We start from the raw sequence: 25,325 nt of genomic DNA, 5'->3' as shown, positions 1-25,325 counted from the left end.
GGGTATTGTTTATGTTTGTACAGTTATATAATAGCCCCATTCAGTTGTGTGTTGGCAGATAGTGCTTTATGTTGACTTTTTCTTCTTCCTCTGCTCTGTGGCTAGTAATTAAATGGTTTGATATGTATTTATTATTTGCTGTGGTTTTCCCCAACATCCAGTATAATATATGCAAGTACATTTAAGGCAGATCTGCGATATCCCTGAATCTATCTATTTTTAATTTACAAGGATATCTGACAGTAGTTAGTGAAAAATGATTACTGTTACTTGCTACTACTACTTTCTTAAAATTTTTTAACTCTTTCATTTGGTTTTCTTGTCATTTACCTTTGCAGCAATATTTGGCCTTTATAACAGTTAGAATTGTTGCTTAAATCTCCATTCGGTATTTTTAGATATTTTTCTTGGCTTAACTGCAGCATGCAAGCATGTTTTAGTATTAGTTTTCCAGAGATGCAACCTCTGAGCGTAAATCAGCTTCATAATAACTGTTAAAGTGGTAGCAGTTTTGCCGTAGCACAACTGTGAAATTGCCAATAATGCCAGACTGGTGAAATCTTGCTATTTCCAAATCATACATTTTTGTTAATTTTTGCTGAATTTCTAATGCCTTCTCCTATTAGAATCTCCTAGTTAAAAAGTCAGGCTCCAGGAACACATTAAAAAAACACATAAAAAAGAACTTCCAAAAACAGACTTCAGACTTCTGCTGAAATTAATTTATCAGTTCAAATAAGGCAGTAAAACATTTTCATGAAATCAGGTTTTTCATGGCTTTACTGGGGATTTAATAGTTCAGGTAGATGAATTCAGTCCTGCACCGTGGCCAGATTAAAATGAGATGAGGAGAATGAGGGCCCTCACACTTCCCTGTTCTTTATAACACACTCCACTAGGAGACTAGTAAATCTGCTTGATCACAGTGATATCCTGAATGTTTTTGCTCCCCTTAATGAGGACTAAACTTTTGCAAGCTAACAACTGTTTAGTATTCTTTCTAGATTATGCTTTATTTAAGAACTATTGATCGAGGAAAAATGATTGAGGGGTTTGTATTTATTTTGAGAAAATATTAAAATAATGCAGTCTCTTTCTTTTCCTGATACATTAGGGGGAAAAATTCCTGCATAAAATTATGTTGTTGAATATGCTTCAGATCTTATTAGCTGGAAAACTTTAATTTTGAGGTTTGAAACTTGGAGTAAAAGTGAATTTAGTAGTGAAAGTATCATTTTAAATTTTATTACTCCTGATATCTGCACATGCTGACTAGCAGAGGCATGCTTAAGAATGTTGCCAGTCTTCTCCACCCACATGCCCTCAGGAAACAGCCTGTTGTAAACAGCTGCTGTAGGCTTTGTTCATGGAATTCCAGGCAGGTTTTGTTTCTTACTCTGCCTGAAGATTTCTTCCTGGAAAAAGGTAGCATGGTTGTCCAAAAGAAGTATGAAATGGTATATAAAATCATCAAACATGACAATTCTAAAACTTCTGGAAAGTTCCAACCTTTCATGTGTGTAGCATACTCAAAATTAGTATTTCTCTTGTGGAAATTGTTCATCAGAGAAAATCCAGGTGATGAGGACCATCTTGATCAGACCAAAGTTCAGAGATGGCCCCAGAGCACCCTTGGTTCCTGTGCTTGTGAAGGTTTATAGGCTTGCTTATCCATAGAGACCTGAGACGTCTTTTTGAACGTGTATCATTCTTACCTTAAGCATATCTGTGATGCAGATAAACTTCACAAAGGCTAATTAGTGTTGAAGTGTATGGAGAAATGTACAGTCGTCAAGAGAAAGATGAAGATTCTTTTTGCCCAAAAGAATCTTTGTCTGTCTTAGCTTTAGAAGGAGCCAGTATTCACTGGCTTTAAGGGCTTAAAATTAGTGTTTGTGAATTCCCTTCTTCCACCTAAAATCTTTGCTGGATTTGGGCCTAGGAAATTTTCAGGAGCATGACAGTTCCATAGGCCCAATGGAAGGACTGGGAGATCCAGCAGTGCCTAAATAGCTCAGTGAGACTTTTCACAATCCTCTGTCCTAAACGGTTACAGTAATAAAAGCAATGGCTTTTTGTAGAGTTTAGCATACTTAATTTTTTTTCCTCGGCCTTTCTATTTTTGAGTCTTGCAGCACAGTTAGCCCAATATAAATGTTAATATAGTGGCAATGTCTGCATTTTTCACTTCTGTCATATTGAAGTTGTGCTATTTCTATCACACTTAGTCTGAGGTCAGAAAAAAGAACCCTGGAATTGTGGGTTGTCCAGTGGAAAAACAATATGTGAATTTAATTTTGATTGTTACAATTATTTTTGTACTGAGTATTACAGCATTGACAGTCCTAGATGTAGTGCTTTTGGTACCATGAAGATCTTTGTGAAGCAGCAGAATTTCATAAGAGTGTTATTTGCCAGAAACACAACAGGAGACTCTAGTGTTGCAGGAGTAGGGCAATAACATTTTTTTTATCTTTGTGTTATGAAATATGCTATCTGACTTGCCTTACACATTTACTGGGAATGAGAATGGAGATGTGAGGTTTGAGTTGGAGAGGACAGAGGTCATGATTTTCTTTAGTTACTTTCCTCCCAAAAAGAGATTTCTACCATTTACATCCTTTTATTTAAAAACAAACAAACAGAAGTGACATCTAGGTGCTAGGTGCAAAAAAATCATAGGTCTAGTGAGGGGTACTCCATGCAATCACCTGGTTGAATCGTTGTTGACTTTAGCTGTGTGGTGACCTATAGTAGTAGGATCATCCTTCCATGAAAATATGGATTCTTATAAAAATTACCTGTAAACACATAATATAAAAAAGAAAAAAATATTCATCATTCCTGTGACAGTAAGTAAACTAAGTTAAGCCTGCCTATTGCTTTAGAAAAGTTAGTTTATCACAAAGTGAAGTAACTGTCATTTTGTTTCACCAGACTTATAAGTTCTTGCATGTAGACTACTGGTATATGCATTAGAGTTTTAGGTGCAGAGTAAAAACAAAACTGAACTATTCTAAACTCTTTCATGGTTCTAGAAACCAATTTCCACAAATTTTCTAATTTTATGTGCAGAGCACTGGCAGGAGTAGATATTGTTTCTGTTATTGTGTAGATTATTTTTAAATGACAGAAAAATCTGTTTTGGAGTTCTTATTTGTACTTTTTTTTTTTTTTGGAATACAACTACGTTCCTGTCAATTTTTCTATTTAAGGAAGTGAGGTATTCTGTACTGACAAGTCATTAATTGACAGTTCTACACAATTGTGTGACTCATTCATAAAATTTGCATGTTTCAACATCCGTACTTTTTAGAGATGCTAGTCAAGCATTAATTTGTATGTAGGTAAACTGATGAGAGGTTGTTAAGACAAGTCATAGCTAATTCCAACAGCTTCATATTTGAACGTGAACTTAAATACAATATGTCCTTTCTACCAAGTTAATAACTTTTTTAATGTTCCTTTTGGATAAGGGAAGATAAAATTAAAAGGTGTACACCATTATTTTCAATTTAGAACAAAATAGCAAGTTTCTGAGTTAAACAGTTATGCTGTAGTCAGTTTGAAGGAAGACTTGCACAGGACCAATCCATGTTCTGTTGCAAACACTGTCCTGTCTCTTATTGTTGATGCTTTAAGAAATGGTGATTCGAGAGTCTTTTTAATGGCATAACATAGAAATATTGTTTTTAGCTCAGTTGGTTAAAACATTGTGCTAACACCACCAAGGTTGCAGGTTTGATTTCTATATGGGCCATTCACTTAAGGTTTGGACTTGATGATCCTTGTGGGTCCCGTCCAGCTCAGAATATTCTGTGATTCTGTTTATTTGTTGTCACTGCTTGATTGTTTCTGAAAAAAAAGATGTATATGCTCAAATATTATGCCATCTGGTAACCTTCAGTGACACATCTAATCGTTTGGGAATTTTTTCAATCCCTCTGACTTATAAGGTACAGTATTACCTTCTACCACTGATTTTCTTGAAGTGTGTATAAGAAAGCTATCCCTACAGAAAAAGCTGAAGTGCACTGGAGTGAAAACTAAAAGGGCTTGCCATGATGACAGCATGTAAATGTGCTGAGTTACTCGGTAAAAAAAACCCCAACTTTAAAACTATTCTGCCTTGATATAAGAATACTATTGTGTAAGGTAACTGTTTTTGGGAAGTCCTTCACACTAAAATCAGGCATATTCCTTTTTCACTATGACAGTGCTCTAAAGAACAATTCTGTTCAGACCCTTCTAATGTTTGTTATGTTTCTTACACTGTGTTAATTCAAGTATTCTGTCATTTCAGCAAAACTTCAATCTTGAAAATGTAAAGCTTGAAACAAAGCGATATCTAGAGAAATTGGTCCAAGTGGGAAAAAGAAATGGACTCCATCTTCCTAAAGAAGTACAGAATGTAAATATGGACCATTTGTTTATAAAGCAAAGGTTATAAACTGTTGAAGGGATAAAATTATGATTGGTTAGCTGTACTAAGCGTGTATTTGAACTTCATGCTTTTGGACCTGCTGAATTACTGCTCTGATCTTAACTGTTTTTAGTTCCAGATCCATCCTTTAAACTTCAGTCACTTTAAGGTGTTTAAATGTTAAGGTTTTTAATCTGCTAGACACTCGTAGTACTCAGTGGATAGATGTGGTATGCATCACATCTTAGCCTTTGAGAGTAAAAGAAGCCTAGCTGGAAGAGTTTTGTTATATATTCTGATTACAGAGAATGCCTAAATAAGATTCCTAGCAAAGAGACCTCTCAAAAAATGTTACAAGTTAATCTGCACTTCCGTTCAGAAATATGTATAACTGCTGCAAAGACAGCTATTTTAATTTCATTTATTGACCACTGTAGTAAAATGTATCCACGATTTTAGCATTTCGCCTGAAAAAAAATCGAAGTAGGTTAAAGGGAAGAAACAAGTGACTCTGAGAACTCTGACTCCATTAAGAGAGGATTTACTCATGCATATGAAAGAAATTGTCACTTCCAAAAATCATGAAGTAAAATTGACAGCATCTGAGATGCTATGGCATCCCATCCTTAAGGAGAAGGGAGCACTCAAGACTTGTAGATGCTTGTGGTTGAAGGGAATGACAAAATCAGAGAGTCCACAAAAGCTTACAAAGTTTTATTAGTAAATTACAGACTTGGCTTGGAAATTGGTATTAGTCCCTGACCCCCTAGTATAAGCATATGGCAGTGGGTTTTGGATAAAGGGGTAGAGTGAAAGGGAAAAGACACAGAGAGAGATGAATTAAAGAAGGGGAAAGATAAAGGAGAAAGGGAGAATGAGATCACTAATCTGGGCTCCAGCAACAATTCAACTGACAAGGTGTCCAGGGTCCTGGAGCTTCGTGGGCGTACTTTGTATAGATAAGTTTCCCGTGCCCTGGAGATAAATTTTGCGCTTTCTGAATGAATTAGTCCGTTCTTCTGGACATTTCTGGAAATGGGTAAGGCATTGGAGGTCTGAGGTGGTCTTGATCCTCCTACTGCTACAGTCCATGCCCACTTCTCCACCTCGTTTCTGTGCCTCTGCTGTACTGTGTTGTGCTTATCTTCAGGAGATAGAACAAGGATGTTTGTCTCAGAACAGGGCTGCCCTTATTCTATATGGCCCCTTCTGCAGCCACATCTTGTTCTTTTTCACAGTATGTTATTAACAAAAGTCCTTGGCTGTTCTTACTAACAGTCCTTGGTTGGCTCCATGGCTATCTTGGTATCGGTATTTCAAACATACCCATAGGCCCCTTATCTTCTAGCCTTCTACAGATGCCAACACAATTCTCTTTAAATTCTGAGTCGTATATATGTAACAACCTTTATTTCTGACTCTTGAGTAGACTTTACTCTTTGTAGAAAATAATCATTCTTCATCCACATCTTTCAGTTAGTGAAAACAGTTTTGTGTGTATTTTCATAGTTTAAGGGTGACTGATACCTCTAAAGATATTTTGAAATTCTTTAGGAGACAATAGTTGAATTATATTTAGGTGAAAAAATTGGCTGATGGGAGTCTTTGGCAAGGTGGTTTGGGGTTTTTTTGTGTATGCGTTCTCCTACTGGCAACTACTGTGTTTATTTGAACTTGACTGTAAGGTATGGAAATTTGTTATGAGATATATTAGAAAATGTTTCAGATGGATGAATATCCGGATTTTAAAAATGGTTTTGGAGTGTTCTTGTGCTGGGGGGGTATTCTGTTCTTTTTGTCATACCATACCTGTACAATTCCAAAGCAGTGTTTTTCAGTAGGTTGAATGCATTTTTACTCCCTTCATTCTCAATTATTTTTGTGGATATTTTTACACTTAAAATAGTAATTTAGCTTTTCAAATAAAAGAAAATAATGGAATGTTAGAACATAAAACCATTCAGTTTAATCTGTCCAGTCCCCTCTGGGTTGAGTTTGGAATGTCGGAGTGATAGCCCCGACCCAGGGTTCCTTGGCAACAATATTGCTAAGGGTCAAAAGAAACATAAAAGGGAGGCTGATGGAGAGTGAAGTATGATGCTACCTGCAGTGTGTTGTTTGCTCACTGTTGGTATTTACTGCCAGCTAGTAGAAAGCCTAGCTGGAAAAAGTGAAATACTATTCATGTGGAGGATAGAAATTACCAACTTTGATTTTTGTTTTTCCACTAAGTTCAGTTTATACCCAATGCAGGAAATAAAGACAATGAAGAAAAAATTGAATGAGCTGTGTATAGACTTTAACAAAAACCTGAATGAGGAGAACACATTTCTTGTATTTCCTAGGGAAGAACTTGGTAAGTGGTATGCTTGCTTTCTTCAACTTCCAGTTTTACTTGAGTAGCTGGTTTTGGCCCCATGAGTGATGGTAAGATCAAGGGAAATTCTGACTGTTTTCCAGTCTTCTCTGTTTCCTTTTTAATCCTTCCCCAGCGTCAGTTTGGTGTTATCCTTTGCAGATTTTCATAATGTCTGCATAGATTTTTGCTTCCTGAAGTGTTTGCCTTGCATCAAATTGGTCCTCCTTTTTTAGCATAACTTAACTCTGCTCCTTTTCTCAGTTCTCCACCACCAAGCAATTCCCTGTGTATTACATTCATTGTAAGTATTGGAAAAGCTTTTTTGCCCTGCAATATATTTTAACTAATTCAGTAATTTAAAAACTAAGCTAGAAATTGCATGTGATAGAAAATTTGGGGATTCATTATTTGAAAGGCATGGCATAAAATACGCTCTAATGACATTCTTTAATGTCATTCTGGTAGCCTTACATGTATTTCTCATTTGCTTGCAAGCGTTTCCAAATTTTATTTTGCTTGGTGAAATTTGAAAAAGTTTTAGCAAATAATTGTGTCTCAGTTTAATGAGACAGAAATGTTTGCTAAGGAGAAAATGTTTGGATAGGAGAAAAACCAAACTCCTCACTCTGAGTTATTATAACTTCAAAATTAAGAGGTTTCAGTCGAAAAGGTGTGGAAAAGAAAATAGCAGCTCTTTACTAAATATATATATATGTAACATAAAAGAAGAAGCAACAATTCCATAACCAAACTTCCACCGAAAACAATTGTCCTTTTCGCCTTTTCGGCGCAGTTAATAACCACGACCAGCAGGGGGCGCTGGCGCTTCGGGAGGTGGGGCTGCGGTGCCTCACTCACGGCCAGCAGGGGGCGCTGTTGGACCCGGAGGAATGGGGGCTGCAGTTGCTCTCCGATGGCCGGCAGGGGGCGCTGTCGGGCTCTGGTGCCCCCGCCTCTGCAGGGCCCGAGGCCCGGGAGGCAGCCGGGTCGGTCCCAGGCACGTCTCAGCGAGGCGTGCCACCACCGAAGGGGGACAGGAGAAGGGGAAAGGGTGGATCCTCCTGTAGACTCATGCTGTCAAAAGCTGGCTCTGGCTGGGATCCTCTTCCTCCTCAATGGGTGCAAACACCATTTCTGAGGCAGCCTTTCCCCCTCAACGGTTCTTCTGCAGATGGTGTCCGCTTTCCGATGAATCCGAGGCAAGTCCAGGCAGTGGGCAGAGCAGGACGTGAGGAATTGGAGGCGAACCGGGACCTCCCTTGGGGCCAGAAGAAACTAGTGACCGGGCTGAAAAATGAATTCCCCCCTCCACACCACTCCCTGAGTCAGGGAAGAACTAAAGAGCCATCCCCAGAGAAAAAAAACAACTGAGGCCTCCCTTCCCCCTCCAACGGTGGCTACCGGGGGAATGGAGTTTCCCTTACACAATTTAGCTCGTGTGCCAATGTTGTTTAGCATTTCAATAAGACAGTCGTTAAGGCCCGGGCTAGCCTAACAAGGAAGTCTTAGCTTAGCAGCAAGAGACTGTTGGTATGGGAAAATTCCCTAGGTAAAAAGAAAAAAGTATAAAACTATAACAAATTGCAAAAGGTGTTATTTCTGTGGAGATTTCTAGTTTCAAGATAGATTGCAGCAAAACAAGTGGAACAGTCTCACAGAAACAGGGGAGTAGGTAGTTCTGGTAATTACTGTTTATTAAATTGTATTCCATAGATGGCCTTCCTGATGACTTTATTAATAGATTAGAGAAGACTGAGGAAGACAAATATAAAGTAACCTTGAAATATCCCCACTATTTTCCTGTTATGAAGAAGTGCTGCATTTCAGAAACAAGGAGAAAAATGGAATCTGCCTTTAACTCGAGATGCAAAGAGGTATGTTGTGTATTGATTGTTCTACAGTGCAATGACAGAATTGAAAAATGGAGCTAGACATTCGAATGTTATATTTGAGTTCTGCTTATTGCATAATATTATTAAATCAAAACTTATCAGTGTGATCTCTAAAAGTTCCTTGCTCCAGTTTATTCTGATGTCCAGAGACCTTAGAAGTTGATGGTCTGCCTGTGTGTGTACATATCTTAATCTTCAAGTGATGCTGTTAACAGAAGTAGGATTTTGATCTTTTATCAAATTTCCCTGTAGTGTTCTGCACATGTTTACTGACACTTTGCTCACAGAAAAGGATGTCTGATTGTGTCTTCTGTAGTGTTTTGGGATTTTTCAGAATGAGAGGGGTTATTTAAGCACAGGTTTTAATTATAAAATACAGGTGATTAAATGTGAAATTAACACATTGCATATTGATGAGAATTTTAATTAGATGTAAAAAGCCCTCTTGGTTTTTATAAAAGATGTGTTTAATGATCTGCCTTATAAAAATAAGAAATAATTTCACAGTTAATTTACTTTTAAATTTGTGAGAAAAATCTCTTCTTCTAATTTATAAAACGGCAAAAAAAACACTTGAAGGACAAGGAAACTTACAGAAAAGAGTCCTTTATTGCAGCGCTGGGTGCAGTCCCAAGCCATACGCCTGGAAAAGCACGCGCGATTCGAAAAGCGCACTCCCTTTGTACCCTTTGGCCATCTAAGATGTTGAATATTCAACAGGTAACAGGTATTTTACCTTAAAAGGTAATTTTTCAAAACCAGGAGAGGGTGTCACCCTCCCGCCTGATTGATTGATGACGTACCCCCCTGTGATGCACAAGGGGGTTCTTTTGAACACAAAGACCTGCCATGTGGCTAGAGTAAATTTTCCATTTTTATATATTGTATCCCACCTCGACGGAGACATTCCCTCGGTGCCAAGCCCTGACGGGGCCTTTCACCGTACAATCTTCACGAGGCGCCTAAAATTCCTGAAATTAAATGAGAGAGAAAAAAAATCCCAACACCCCCTCCTTTCTACTTAAATCAATTATAATAAAACCAGATTATTTTATTTCTCATATACTGATGAGACCACACAACTAGATAGATACGAAAATTGAAAAGAATAGAGAATATATCTTTCAGACAGTTGTACCAACCATTTATTAGAGAACAGTGACAGAGTTGAACTTTTGTGCTTGAAGTGCTGGGAAATGTGATGACTACAAGATAAGATAAAATGGCACCAAGAACTGAACGCTTTGCAAGTCAACACACATAAAGGTACTTGATGTTAAAACTGTGGAACAATCTTCGAATCTAGTGTTTAATTTCCCCCTCCCCCACCCCCCGAGAAATCTCACTTTTCCAGAATTAGAGGTTTACACAGTTACATTTTCAGCTTATCAAGTATCCTCCAGCACATTTAGGTCAGGGCTTAGGGTTTTGTGTTTGAGATCTTTCTCTGACTGCTATTGTCAGAGTGGCAAAAGAGGGAGATTTGCAAACAAGTTTTGAACGTTGGCACAATAGATTTACAAACTGTCTTCATCACTAACAAGCAATTTAGCCTGATGTCGGCAGTTTCACTGTTACCTTTCACAGTTAAATGATTGATAAAGAAACTAAACTCCTCACAACTGACAAAGATTTGTTAGTATTCTAAAAGGAAATGGTATCCATTTTGATTAATTAAAGCAGATAAATTATAGTAGGGAGCGTAATGACTGTGATCAACTAGAATACCAGCTACCTACAATCAAATGCTCTGAAAAAAAAATTCCAAGAATCTAGCTAAACTTAGGGTTTTTTATATTTATATCTTAAAGTGTTTCATTTAAAATGTTTACTGTTTCGTAGGATTTCAGATATTATTCAGTTGTTTTGATAACATGTGTTTTCTGGTTTCACTTTACAACTTTCCCTACTTTCTTTTTTAGGAGAACACAAAAATTCTTCAGCAATTGCTTCCACTAAGGGCAAAAGTAGCAGAGCTTCTTGGTTATAATACACATGCCAACTTTGTCCTGGAGGTAAACACTGCAAAGAGTACAGATAATGTAACAGCCTTCTTAGGTTTGTTCTCATTTATAAGCAATACTTTTATATCTGATGTGGTAACATGATTCCTCAGCCAAGATGACTTTAAATACATAACTGGGTCAGTGTATCCATCATGTGTAGCTTGAAAAGGAACTCTCTGCTGCCTCCGTTCTGGCACATGTATTTTTTAGACTGTAACTGTACAAATGAAGTTGCTCCAAATCAGGGAAGCACAAGGCGAAAATCTGAAAATAGCTGCTTTGTGACAGCCGGTATAAACAAGTGGTTGTGTCTTTCTCTGCCCCAAAATGCAGTTATCCTAATTTAGCACTAAAGTAATATGTGCAGCCTAGCCAATTTTATCAGTTCAAGAGGCTGCATCAGAGTTGCAGCTTTTCTTTCCCGTTTTTGCACAATTTTTTGTGCATCCGTAGCTTTAGTGTCTTTTTCTGATTCAACTGTGTTAAGTGTAATGAAAGATTACAGTATGAGATGATGCAACTTCCATGATCTGAATTAAACAATTAAATCTGGAATGATGGATTAAATCTGGAATTCAAAAGCCCTGTAATGGAATTTGATCTGACAGAGGTATCTTGAAAATTTTGAACTGAGCAGTTTATGAATTTATAGTCATCCTTTTGACGTTAGTGGGCCCACTCTTTTGCATGGAATTAATCTCTACTTTCTGGAATTATGTAGTTCCACAGAGTAGCATGTGTGCCTTTATTAATGTGTCCTAACACCACTTAGGAGTGTATATTGATGTATCATACAAATACCCCCCTCCAAATAATTCAGTACAAAAATAAAGTATGTTTGTTGGTAGTGGTTTTTTTGTGTTTATGCATCAATAAAGAGATTCAAATGCTTTTCTTCCTTCACCTGTAATTCTGTTGCATTTCTTCTGAAATGCTCCTTCAGGAGATCAGATGCATATTTGGCCATACCAATTATCCATATATTTGACAACTCACAGGTAATTTTGTGTAATTAAATGTTTGAATTACTTGGTGTTTTTTAAGTGTACGTAAAGTATTTTGGACTCTTTTTATATCCATTATATTATTGTAATACTGTGTTTTTTCATTTGTTTTGAAGCTGACACTCAAAATCTAGGAGTTGCTTTTACAAAGTAAAAGCATATGAGATCGTATACTTTTCTATTAATAAATATCATGCTTCGTGGTAATTCTCACAGAGGGAGAATGTTCATCAAATTAATTGTCACCTTTAATTTAGTTCTTTTCAGCTACAAGCATGGCAGTATATTTTGCTCTACTTTGTTCCTATCTGTTCGTGTTTTAAATCAATGTTCATAAGCTGATCTTAGCTAAGAAGAAGAGCATTCTCTCCTATTGCACATTCTGAATTTAGCACAATACAAGCTTCAGTCATGAAATACAAGTATTTCAGTCATGTAAATGTAATGTAAATGTATATAGTGCCTTACAGCCTACCTAGAAAGAGGAGTGGCAATTCCTAGATTTTACACTCTAGATATCAACAATGAACATTCATCTGAATTCCTAAGAAAGAAAAAAGTGTCTGATAGTCCAGAAATACTTATAAATACAGTATGTACTTTATGGAAGTTTCAGTAAGGTTAAATATTTTATATTCAATATGCGTGCTTCATAGTTCTGTGGCGCTTTCTTGTCCAAGAAAAGTATATTGGAAAAGATTTGTACCATAGAGATTAATACCCAGTGACTTTGCTAGTCTGGAAGCAAGAACTCTTGAGTCTCTTGGTCTTTTATCGGACTTTAGCTAGAAGTATTGAATTTTGTGATGCCCTTGCAGGAACTAATAGTAGTTGTAGTCTTTTGCTGCTGCTGCAGAAATATATTAAGAAAATTGAGATTACATGAGATAAAATCAAAGGATTCAAGCGAAAGTGTCTAGTATTACTTTCCATTTTGATATCTTTGAAAAAATCTAAATTCAAAACCCTTCATAGCTCTCCTAGATCTACCCTGGAGTACTGTATCACTTACAGCATGCCTGCAGTTAAGGCTCACTAGGACAAGAAAACAGACAATTGGTCAATGAATGGAAAACTCTAGCTTCCACTTCTGGAACATGTGCTTAAAGTTTTGAGTGTATTTTATAGGAATCCACATTATAGTAACATAGAAATTGACTCCAAGGCAATCTTTTTTTCAGATGATTTGAGTAAGAAGCTAAAGCCACTGGTTGAAGAAGAAAGAGAATTCATTCTAGGTTTGAAGAAAAAGGAGTGTAAAGAAAAAAACTTTGATTATGATGGAAGAATCAATGCATGGGATCTTCATTATTATATGAACAAAACTGAAGAGCTGAAGTACTCTATAGATCAAGAAAAACTGAAGGAATACTTCCCAATTGAGGCTGTTACAGAAGGCTTACTGAATATTTACCAGGAACTGCTGGGACTTGTATTTGAGCAAGTAAAAAGTGCTCATGTTTGGCATGACAGTGTTACTCTTTATGCAGTAAAGGATAAATCAACAGGAGAAATGTTAGGGCAGTTCTATTTGGATCTTTACCCCAGGTAATTATGATTTAGTGTTTTACTTATGTGTTTAAAATGGAATTTGTCTTAGTGAGTTGCTGCTGGTGTGGCTAAAATTAAATGCATTTAGAAGGAAATATTTGTCCCACTGACAAGACTATTACTGTGTTCATTAAGTAGTGCTCTGGACTGTGTTCAGATTGTTTACACTTTTTTTTTTTTTTTTTAGTTCTATCATATTTCTTGCTTCTATTCAGTTTATGAAGCATTGCTACTTTGCTAATTTTTCTTTTGTAGTACTGCTATTTAGTCAGTTATCCATAATATCCATAATCTATGAATTTTCTCCTTCCTACCTTAATATTGTTTTAATTTTAATTTTTAGTGAACAATTATATTTCTGTCTGCTGAGTGTTCCTAGTTTCTCTTTACACCTTATATGTGTATTTTGTACTCTTTTGTTCTATATGTGTACTTTTAACCTGTTGGCCAGACTGGTAGAGAAAATATCAAATAGAGCAGTAGCAAAAATAGATTCCTGTTGAGCACACATTGAGATTTACGTGTTGATCTCTACCTCTCCAGCTCTCTTTGTAGCTATCTACAGCATCATCTGTGTTTTGGCAGAGATTATGAAACTAGACTGATTTGACAGAATTTATTCTGAGCTAGTCCTTTTTGACTGTCACTGGGTTTTTGTTTGCTTCGGTGTAGGTTTTCTTAAATTAGTATTTAGCAATTTATAAATTGACTGATATTCTTTTTTTAATATAAGTTGATTTAAGGCTTTTCTTGCCTAAGAAAATTAGATTAGTCAGTATAATAGTACCTAAATTATTCTTTTCAGAATAATGTACCTATCTCCTTCACCTGTTTGCCTGCTTCCACCTTTATGTGTGTCATGTGAATTGCTGAAGCTATGTGTCAGTAAGACTTCGCTGACTTAACCTGAGTATTAACTGGGTAGTTTAGGGCAAAATTTTCAAAATAAGTTTTCTCTAAACTCTTGGATCACCATGAAAAATGCAATGTACTGTATTCTTTTGTCTCCTGTAATAAAATAAAAAGTAGTGCTTCAGAGAATACAACCTAGTCCTTGCTATTACAGTAGCAGTTTAAAACAGAACGGACATCTAAACTATGTATACTTCCAGTATTATAGTAAAAATCAGATTCTTGTAAATGCTGCTGGGAATCTTAAATTGTTGTGATCTAAGTATGAGATTACAGAGGGCACTTTTCCCCTTGTGCTCTTAAGACACTCACTCTAGCGAGTCTCTAGAAGTCATGAAAAGGTGTAATTTTTCTGTGTAAAGCTGTGTGTAAAGACACTGACTGATTGTCCCTGTTCTTGAATAGGCTTCGCCATTCTGGTGAGCAGGTTTGAAGATAGTGTCTGGTTTATTTTCTTATACAGAGAGGGAAAGTATGGGCATGCAGCATGCTTTGGTCTACAGCCCGGCTGTCTCCTTTCTGATGGCAGCAGATTGATGTCTGTTGCTGCTCTGGTAACCAACTTCACAAAACCGGCATTGGATCGTCCATCATTACTGCGACACGATGAAGTAAAGACTTACTTCCATGAATTTGGTCATGTAATGCATCAGATATGTGCACAGGTTAGTGATGTTTCGGTTATTTTTTACAGTGTCAGGTTGGGTTTTTGTTTTAATTTTTGTTTAAAACTGAAGCAATAAATACACCTCCTTATGAAAAACATTTTTATAGAAACTTTTGCATTTGCATCATGCAGGCATCTATTCAGTCATCACAGGTAGATGTATGAGGTGAGGAAGGTGCTTTGTCATGGTTTCTGTCAGAGGGCTTTTTATTACATCAAGTTGCACTTCCAGATATTAGAAGTAAAAAAGGGTCCTGTACCTATGAATGAAAATAATTTCTGAATCCAGATAACCTCCAGCATTTTGGCGTTTAGCACTCTTGAGTGCTATCACTCTTGATATTAAAAGCATAAATGCCTGAGCCATTGTATTTTCTGCTCTGCTATCTGATAGGATAGGTTTCTCACAGTGACCAGACACTGAAGTGTCTAACTGAAGTTAGTTTCAGATTTTGCATCAAGATGCCAATAAAGTTGTAATATTTCTGGTTTCATTTCTACTTATATCTAAAATTAATTCTGCCAGATGATGAATTTATTATTAGTCTAATGAAAATTTTATATTACAGAGAGAGATGTCAGTATTCACTCACCAAAAAATGCACATAATTGTCTACAAATCCAGACTTTGTGTAGCACTTCATTTATCTTCTGTATAAACAAGTACCAAATAATAAAATCAAAGAAGTATGACCCACATTACATTCTTGACCATTATCCTGTAGATTGGGACTGCAGAATAAATAAATCACACAAATCCATATATTAAATCCGGAGTTAATAAGAAACTAGACTTGCTTAGATATTTTTGTATCATGTTGAAGGGAAAAATATAATGATTATTTTATCATCTTCACCCTGTGATAGGTGTTTCTCATACCACAAATTGAGAAATAAAACCTAAACTATATAGAAGGTGTTTATGAATGAAACACATTCAGTATGAAACTGTACAAAACTGACTGCAGCATAACCAATGAGAATGTGCCTGGTTGTTGCGGAGTCCAACTGTGGCAGCTCAAGCCAACAGTTCCACTGCATATGTACTTTAGTTGCTATGGAATTGCACACATGTCAGGGAGGCCTGCTTTCCAGTTGTCTCTCACACTGCTCTGGTGGTTTTTGTGTGCATAGCTACCATGCTTAGTGCTGCTGTATTGTATGTGAATTGTTATTTCCATGTGTGCAGACTTGCTAATCCCACATAAGAACATCCTATCTTTGGAGTTTGTGTGTACAAAACACTGTCTTGTTTCATGTGATTATTTGTTTAAGCATGTTAAGACTTGACATTTAAATGCTGCATATGGGAGGGAGTCTGTGAGCTGCTGGTAAAGGTGTGATACTCTGTGTAATACACTGGAAAAGAGAGATACTGCTGGAAAGTGAGATCAGGGCAGGGAGGGGATTTTTTTACGCTGTTAGGAGAGCTCTTGGAGTGACTTGACCCAAATGTCTAGTGGTTTTTGTTAGTGTGATGTATGGATAATGTGTATGGTTAAATGAGGATATCTGTTTTGTTAGTATGTTGATGAGAAGGGAAAAAAACCCATAAAATTGATCTGGCAAGAGGAGGTAGACTTATTACAAGACAAGGGTGGAGTGATGGTGGGAAGTCTCTACAGATCTGCACAATGGTATGAGGTTCAACAAGGCCAAATGCTGGGTCCTGCGCTTGCATCACAACAACCCCAGGCAGCACTTCAGGCTGTGGGGAGAGCAGCTGGAAAGCTGCCTAGGGAAAAGGACCTGGGAGTGCTGTTTGACAGTGGCTGAACATGAGCCAGCAATGCCCAGGTGGCCAGGAAGGCCAAGGGCATCCTGGCATATATCAGAAATAGTGTGGTCAGCAGGACTAGGGCAGTGATTGTCCCCTTTTACTTTGCACTGGCAAGGCTGCACCTCAAGTCCTCTGTCCAGTTTTGGGCCCTTCACTACAAGAAGGACATTGAGGTGCTGGAGTGTGTCCAGAGAAGGGCAACAGAGCTGGGAAAGGGTATGGAATACAAGTCCTGTGAGGGGTGGCTAAGGGATCTGAGGATGTTTAGCCTGGAGAAAAAGGGGCTCAGGGGGATCTTGTTGCTCTCTACAGCTATCTGAAAGGAGGTTGTAGCCAGGTGGGGATCAGTCTTTTCTCCCAGATGAAAAGTGACAGGATGAGAGGAAATGTCTTCAAGATGCACCAGAAGAGGTTTAGATTGGATGTTTTTGGAAAGGAAATTTTTTTCACTGATAGAAAAGCAGTGTAAGCATTGGAACAGGCTGCCCAAGGGAGTGGTGGAGTCACCATCCCTGGAAGTGTCTGAAAAACATGTGGATGTGGCATATGAGGACATTAATTAATGCTAAATGGTGAACATGGTGGTGGTGCTGGGTTGGTGGTTGGACTTGACGATCTTAAAAGTATTTTCCAACCTTAATTATTCAATGATTCTGTAAGACCAAATAATTTCTGTACATTTGAACAACTGTCTTTCAGAAGTGACTTTTTAGAAGTGTTTTGGGTGTGGAATATTAACTGTACAAACCTTTCCTCAAAATTAGTATTGTGGGAGCTTCTTAAATATGAAGTTATTGACAATACTGAAGCGAAAAATAAAAAACTCTAATGTGCTTGGCTTTCAGAAGAAAGATTCTTCTCTCAGTAATAAAGTGTCAGATTTGGAAATCTTTCATGGATAACGTTGCTAGGATTTATTTATTTCAGTCCAAGTATTACTGGTTAAAATAACTGAGCTGTATGTTGGCCACATGTCTTATGAATTAAGGCAAGTAGGACAAAGCTTAATAGAATAAGTTGTTCCAGTAAAGTCTGTGAATCGGTGTGGTAAACTGTAATACAGTAAACTGTTTTTAAAGTATAGAGTTGGAGTTTATTATTTTACTTCAGGGTATATAACAAATTTTTATAATAATTCACAAATGATATCCATGTGACAATACAGCATGGAAACATTTGTGTTGCTGTCATTTTAAAGATAAAAATCAGTAATATTAAGAAGATGGAAGTACTGCTCCATACTAGTGGATAATGCAGTAAATAACCACTGAGAAATCCAGTTTGTTCCTTGGTAATAGTCTTATGTCTTGATTTTTTTTTCCCTCCTTTCTTTAATTTTTTAACTATTATTATTGGTCTGTTCAAATTATTCTTTTTGCTGCGATTAAAACTGAAATTTTGACATCTGAAAGTTTGTATTCTGCTAGAAATCATGGCTTCTACTTTAATTTAATTCAATGGCTTTTTCTTTTAGACTGATTTTGCTAGGTTTAGTGGAACTAATGTGGAAACAGATTTTGTAGAGGTACCTTCACAAATGTTTGAAAACTGGGTGTGGCAAAAAGAGCCGCTACAGCAAATGTCAAGACATTATAAAGATGAGACCCATGTTGGAGACACTCTCCTTGAGAAACTTGCTGCCTCTAGACTGGCTAATTCAGGTATCTCTCTGCCTTTTCTCCCCACAGTATATGTACAAAAATACATTATTTAAAAAACTGATGAACACAGAAAGCCCATTCAGTTTCTTCTGCATGTATACTTATCACTGTCTTTCTAGGTTAATTTGTTTGGGTACCCCCATTAATAAAGGCTATGATGATAGTACCACTGTTTGCCCAGACAGTAGCAGCTCTGATTTTCCAGGCCACCCACAGTACTAAAATACTTTTCCTCTTCATGTGACTTTTTTACCTACCAGCGTTGTTCATTTAAAACTGGGGAAGGGGGGGAGGTTTGGTGGTGTGTGTGATGGGGGAAGAGGGGGAGGTCTGTTGTGGGTTTTTTGGTTTCTATTTTATTTGTAGTCCAGAGCAGGCACTGTGCATTCAGTGAATACACTGTCAGATTTTCTGTATGTATTGTCTACATTTGATTTGCACATGACGCTTGACAGACATGGAAGTTGTTTTCAGATTTAATGAACGTAGATAATATATCCCAGACAGAAGTGTTGTAGCCCTGCATTGTTAAAACAGCCTCTTAACTTCTAAATCCAGAACCTTAAGTCCATATTCTCTACTTTTCCAGCAGATATACTGCCTACCCAGACTAAAGTCCTAATTTTCTTCTCCTGCCCCATCTTGTACTACCTTACATGTATCTCCAAACTGAGATTGTAATCTCATGTCATTGCCTATCATATCATTGTTATTCTATTACTCCCACCCCTTTGTTCCTCTAATCAGGGCTTCTCATTTATAGTACAATTTGTCATTAGACTCTGCTGTTTATTTCATACTGCTTTCTTATCCTGAACAAGAAGTCTTTGTCCCTGTGGCCTGTGCAGACTCTGTAGCTGCAAAGCATTTTGTCTGGGTAAAGGTTCATATCTTGTAGCTTCTTATAAAAAGCTTACTGAAGCAGCTGCAGCAGTTCTTGGTGTTCTTTGAATTGTCTTAGGGTAGATATACTAACTACCATCTGTTCAAGCCCTGAGTGAAATGGTATATGGGAAGCAATGGCAGCTGAAAACATTATTTTAAATATTAAGATTTGCTTTAAAAATATCTGCTTTATTTTATTTTTGATTTGTGAGGAAAATAACATTTGAAAAGATGGAGCTTATAATGACAATTCCTTTATTAAAACTCAGCCTCTCAACTCTCCGTAACTGGAGCAATTCAGATGGGAACGATGCAACTCCAAGTTTTTTCCATGGTTAAAATTCTAATCATTTAATGTGCATGTTGAGATCTTTGAAGGAAAGATGCAAATGAAACTCCAGCTATTTTGATGCTGGTTAATTAAATGTTCTTACCCACTTAGGCCTTTTAACCCTCCGTCAGATTGTTTTGAGCAAAGTTGACCAGGCACTGCATACAAAGCTATCTGTTGACCCAGCGGATGAATACGCTAAATACTGTATGGAGATTCTAGGAATTCCTGCCACTCCAGGTATGTCAGTATGAAACTTTTATACAGCATGTCCAAATGGTTCAATTTAACATGCAGTCCTTCTCAGTAATGCTTGGCATTACATTGTTTATGAAATAACTTACTTTATGAAGCCGAAATAGTTATTTTGAAACTTAGGATTATCTTAATGATCTTTTCTGAAGGAAAATTAAGGTAAATATAAAAATTAACCTTTTTCAGGATATATTTTAGTGTGACATGATGTGATGAATTCTACTTTAGATGTTCTGTCACATCTGTATTGGAGGTACAAGTAGCCTAAAATGGGAAATTGAGTTTCCTTTGTAGTCAGTGAGTATGTCCAGTACTTTGAGGCATACTCAGACCCTTTATGTTAAAAGTTTCAAAGTAGTTGATATAAAGTCCTTATTAATTTATTCTTGAAGTACTGTATTTTATTAAAATAACTTAATATTAATCTACTTTTCAAGGAACAAACATGCCAGCTACTTTTGGACATCTGGCAGGTGGTTATGATGGTCAGTACTATGGATACCTGTGGAGTGAAGTGTTTTCCATGGATATCTTTTATAGCTGCTTTAAGCAAGAGGGAATAATGAATCCAAAGGTACGTGATGAATACTTTTTAAAAAACACTTCTGTTGCACTTTGTCTCTGAAACAACATTTATTGCCATCTTGATCCATAGGTATAACATCTCAAGTACTTCTGTACCTGTCAAATTCAGATAAAGTGTATCAGTAACTTTTGAAAATAATCTTGGAATTTTCAAGAGCACTTGGATTTTAATACAATTCTTACATCATTATGCATTTAATATTATAAGACTTAAGACATTGTGTTGCCTTGTCTAATGCCTTCCTCTGTAATTTTAGACTGAAAAAACATTTCTTCATTGCAGGAACAGATGCATATTCATCTGCTGTGAAACCTGTATGATAATAGTGCTCTGTTTCCACTTCCATTTTCAGTACATTGTGTGTACCTCAAGTGCGTAATTCTTTTATGTAATTACTACATAGAAAATTGAATTTATTCAGAGCTTTCTCTGTCACAGCACAGCATAACGCACAAATTGTTTTATCTTTAGTTTTACTCCCAAGTCCCTTTTGAAGTCCTAATCATTAAGAGGTTCTGGATTTACTGGGCCTTTTTTTTCTTGTGTAACTCTCCAGTCTGTTCTGCCTTAAGCAGAAAGAAAGGATAGTTAGAGATGTGGCTAGTAGTCCTGCTAATTCTGGCAAAGTTTTTCAGAGATTATAGTATTAGACTTTTGAGTTGATATGCTACAGATGAGATAGATGAGTTCTGTCATGAGAAAGACCTTTTAGTTTTGATCCTCTTGTGTTCTTGATTCAGCTGCCAGCTCTAGTTCTTCCTTTCAGTAGAGGTACACAAGAGAGAAATAAAGGAAAGAGTAGAAAAATGTATGATTGTCCTTTTCCTCTTCTGGAATTTGCCTTCTTTCCTCCCCTTTCTTATCAAAGCAACCAGAACTTCTAGAACTGTCCATCACTCTAGAGGATGGTGATAGTAAACAAGATTAGATTTTGATCTGAACAAAGAGAGGAGTCCAAAGAGCAGATGGGTGAGGCCAGTAAAACCGAAAGGGGTTTTATGGAGAAAAGCAGCCAACTTAGCAGTTTTAGAGAAGAAGTGACAAAGAGTTTGGAGGTCAAGACTGATACTATAGGGATAGGGATTCATGACAGGTACATGAGAGAGTAAGCAGACCTGTTTGTTCATTGGCAGTCTTGTCATTTGCAAATGAGAGCAGCAGAGAAGATGTGTCAAGCTAAATGAGAGAATAAAATAACTTTTTATAAAATGTTGTTCCTATGGATCCTAAAAATAGCATTTCAGGAGAGGTCAGACTTGCTAGGTTTTATAACTGTTAGCGTTTGGGAGAGGTGGTTTAAGGGTGCTGGTGCCAAAGTTGTGGGACTTCGTGTCAGTTTTCTGTTCTGAGACAGACGTGCCCCTCCAGTGTCATCACAGACCTTTTGTTCTGCTTTACTTTGCAGTCTCAACACTTTGAGTGATTGTATAGTCAAAACCCTAAGCCCTAGTTCGCCAGAATTGCTCTGTTACCTTTACTTCTCCTGGGGGATGCCTTTTATTCTGCTTTTTGTGAGAATTTTTGTTTTCTTTGTCTGTGTATGGGAGGCTTTGAGAATAAATTAAGTATGATAAGAATATTTGCTGTGGTACAGCTGAAAGACAACTAGTGCCTCTTTTAATGGGAAACCTGCTATCCAGACTAAGTTAGGAAGAAAACTGATTATTCGTGTGTGTGTGTCACTCGCTTTCTACTGTATGTGTGCACACAATTTGCTTGATTGCTGATATAACTTGAGGTGTAACAGAGGAGATTTTTTCCCTCCCTTTTCAATGCTATCTCCTCATATTAGTTATTTTTCAACCCAAACAAGCATTCTGTCTAAGTGCAATAGTGCTCCACAAGATGCAACAAACAATGTTTTATAAGCAAATACTAGATAACTGTTTGATTTTTGTAGTACTCATACTTCGTTATATTTAGAATTAGACTAGTCTTCAGAATAGCAGGAAAAGAAGATTGTTATGGTGTTATGACTAGGGCTTTTAGAAATTTGGCTTACCTCTTCCTGTTAGAATAAAACCTCTCTTCCTGTTTTGAACAACAGTTATACAGTCTAGTCTCAGAGACTGGATCTATAAAAATTCTTCAGCAAACACTCAACTAACTTAATTGGTTACCATACTCCTCAGTTCTTCCCCATTATCTGAAATAACCTCGTCTCCCTAGAACTAAGCAGTGTTCTGGCTCTGAAGGGACAACAGCAAAGACTCAAATCTACTCAAATAATATTTTTAATTGACAAGGAACAAAATCTTTGTTTGCTGCTGATGTTCAGGAAACTAACCCAAATAGTGAAGTATAAGCAGTGCTTCAGTGATTTTTTTTTTTTTTTGCAGTGAATTTTTTAGGTTTTTGCAGCAGTAATTCAGACAATTCTAAATGGCTAATGTAATGCAGACTGCAAATGGTAGTTCAATTAAGTCTTGGAAGTCCATCACTTAAAAAGACCTGTTCTTGTTTTTACAGTACAGTTATCAGGAAGCAATGTGGTCCTGTAATCCCATGGCTTTGAGTTGTGGGGGAAGTATATGCATGTATATATACTGACTAAAAGGAAAAACAGTGTCGTCTTCAGTATCAGAAGCATCTGGGACATCTGCATGCAAAATAACATTTTCTTATCTATAGTCATGTCTCAGAAGCCCAACATTCTCCAGATATAATATGTTCTTTAAAATACAACCTCTTATTAAGAAACTCCTCATTACTTCCTGTTGTCTCAGAAACTTCATTTTTTTTAAATAGGAATCCATTCCTTCTGAAGCAATAATGTTTATTGCTGAAAGTAAAACCTGAGTTAAGTCTCATTACATGTTTGGATGTATTATATATACTACTGTGCATATAATATGTGTATATGTGCATGTCATTCTACAATGCTACAGCTGTCTGTCTCTGGAGTATCATCTCTGTTCTCCAAACAGAGATTAAAGAAAGAGAAATCATCAGTTAAGAGTGAGAAGATGTTATGGCTTCTTTCCTACCAGTCAGTCACAGAGATAATTTATCAGTGAAGATTTTGAGGATATTGTATATTTGTTATGCTATATGTTTTCCAGACAAGTTATGATTGTAGCTTCCAAACAAGTGTAAAACCACAAGAAAAATAACTTCTTCAAGAATTGGTTGAACTTCTGCTCTCTTGAGTTCTTCCAGCAGATCTAAATTATACTTGTGCTGTATCCTGATTTGTTATTAAGGAAATCTGGAAGGAGGAAAGTTGTTTTATCATGAGTGGATTTTTAAATATGCAAAAACTACAGAAAAAGAGGCAGTTGGCAAGATAAGAAGTATTAACATTCTGCTTTACCTTCAGGCTGGGATGAAATACAGAAACCTCATTTTGAAACCTGGAGGATCTTTGGATGGAATGGATATGCTACAAAATTTCTTGGAGCGTAAACCAAGCCAAAGAGCTTTCTTATTGAGTAAGGGATTATGTGTTCAGTAAAATGATGATTCTTTTGTAATGGCATATAAGTATGGAATGAGCTGGAAATGTCAGTGTATTTCACATCTTAACTATGTATCACTCTAGGCAAACTGGGTCAGTTTTTGATGATTTTTTAAATTGTAAAAATAAAAATATGATTTTTAAAAAAAATTTCATAGGACTACAAAATTCAACACATCAGGGAAAAAATTGAGATGTATAGAAGCTGAGGAATTTGGATGGTAATTCTTTTTAATTGTTATGAAATAATACTAATCAATATGGGGATTTGATGCCATGGTTCTCTTTTAATAGATGTACTTAAATTGTGTCTTGTGAGTGAATTTTAAATCTGGAGGGGATAAAAAGGACACTACCAGCAATAAAAGAAACAAATTCATTCTTATTCTGTATTTTCTATTGTAATGACTGCTCACTTTATCTCTGATGGAGAGGAAGCGTGTTGGTTTTTGTTATTGTTTGGGTTCAGTCTAGCTTCCTGACAAATTTCAAGACTGAGAACCTGCCCCAAAGAGCTTTACGCCAGAGATGTTAGTGTGATACTTTTAGACTTCGTTGTGATGCATGTTAAATTCTTATATCATTTATATACTTACATAGTATAATTAAAAAAGAAAAAAAACAGCCAAAATCTATCACCTTAGCAGTTCTTCCATCACTTTTTTGTTTTTGTTGATGATCACAAGTCTGGTCTTTGGTTTCCAAATTATATCAACATCGAAATATTGTACTTGAGCAATTTTAATCGTTTCAGATGGTTTGTGAAGTATTTTGAGATACAAATAAAGAAGGAATGAAAGAAGATCTCCCTGGTGGGAATGATAAAAGTAAATTGAAAATTTTCCTATTCCTTTGCAGTGTGGCATGCAGAGGTGCTACGAAAAAGTGCAATAGATTTAATGATTTCAGCTATGGGACTGTGAAAGTAATTGAGGAATTATTTTGTAGTTTTTCTGCAAGATCAGGAAAAATAAGTTTTACCAGCACTTTTATCAGCACCCTAATAAAGCTGTAAATCCCAAGTGCACTTTTCTTTTCTTTAGATATCTTGTCTTACTTTGGTTTTAGTATTACAACGTGTATATGAACAAGCTTTAATTGTGTTTACTATCCAATACATATTAGACATTTGAACCACAGCTGTCAACATGGTTGGTGTTTTTACTTTTTTGTTCAAAAGTGAAATAAGAAAATGTGCCTGGTCAACTCAAAAGGCTTCCTCTTTTTCTAGCAAAAGAAAACTGAAAGCACTGACTTTGGGTCAAATCTGTCAATTTGTTTTAGGGGAAAAAAGCCTGACAATTGTGAATGTTCATGTGAAACTTTATTTCTTGATTTTCTTTTAAAGCATTTAAACTGGGGAGGAAAAAATGAGATTAATTAATTTCTGAAATGCAAAATGTGACAAGGCTTTTTTTTTAACCACAGCAGTTAGAGGTGAGAAATAATAAATATTTGTAGCCAAAACAGATTAACTCTGCAGTCTTAACAGCCCACATAATTAACTCATTTCTAGTTGTCATAGTCACTTATAGTTTTAGGCCACAGTTCTTCTG

General features: G+C 36.5%; 1 protein-coding gene across 2 annotated transcripts in view; it reads left to right on the top strand.

The window, feature by feature from the left end:
* NLN (neurolysin) overlaps positions 1-25,037 on the top strand; it is a 41,519-nt gene extending 16,482 nt beyond the window's left edge. The window contains exons 4-14 of one of the 2 annotated variants that reach the window (XM_027671603.1): positions 4,304-4,411; positions 6,677-6,779; positions 8,496-8,656; positions 10,597-10,732; positions 12,866-13,232; positions 14,611-14,812; positions 18,069-18,255; positions 19,583-19,711; positions 20,164-20,300; positions 23,632-23,743; positions 24,628-25,037. In XM_027671603.1, coding sequence (XP_027527404.1) covers positions 4,304-4,411; positions 6,677-6,779; positions 8,496-8,656; positions 10,597-10,732; positions 12,866-13,232; positions 14,611-14,812; positions 18,069-18,255; positions 19,583-19,711; positions 20,164-20,300; positions 23,632-23,743; positions 24,628-24,692 — 1,707 coding nt within the window. In that variant the 3' untranslated portion in view covers positions 24,693-25,037. Of the gene's footprint in view, positions 1-4,303; positions 4,412-6,676; positions 6,780-8,495; positions 8,657-10,596; positions 10,733-12,865; positions 13,233-14,610; positions 14,813-18,068; positions 18,256-19,582; positions 19,712-20,163; positions 20,301-23,631; positions 24,392-24,627 lie in introns of those variants that run through there. The other variant, XM_027671602.1, reaches the window with a different exon arrangement.
* The last annotated feature ends 288 nt before the right edge of the window (positions 25,038-25,325 follow it).

Source organism: Neopelma chrysocephalum, unplaced genomic scaffold (genome assembly GCF_003984885.1).
Source record: "Neopelma chrysocephalum unplaced genomic scaffold, ASM398488v2 Primary Assembly neopelma1_97102, whole genome shotgun sequence".
NCBI lineage: Eukaryota > Metazoa > Chordata > Aves > Passeriformes > Pipridae > Neopelma > Neopelma chrysocephalum.
This window is presented reverse-complemented; position numbering and strand designations above follow the sequence as displayed.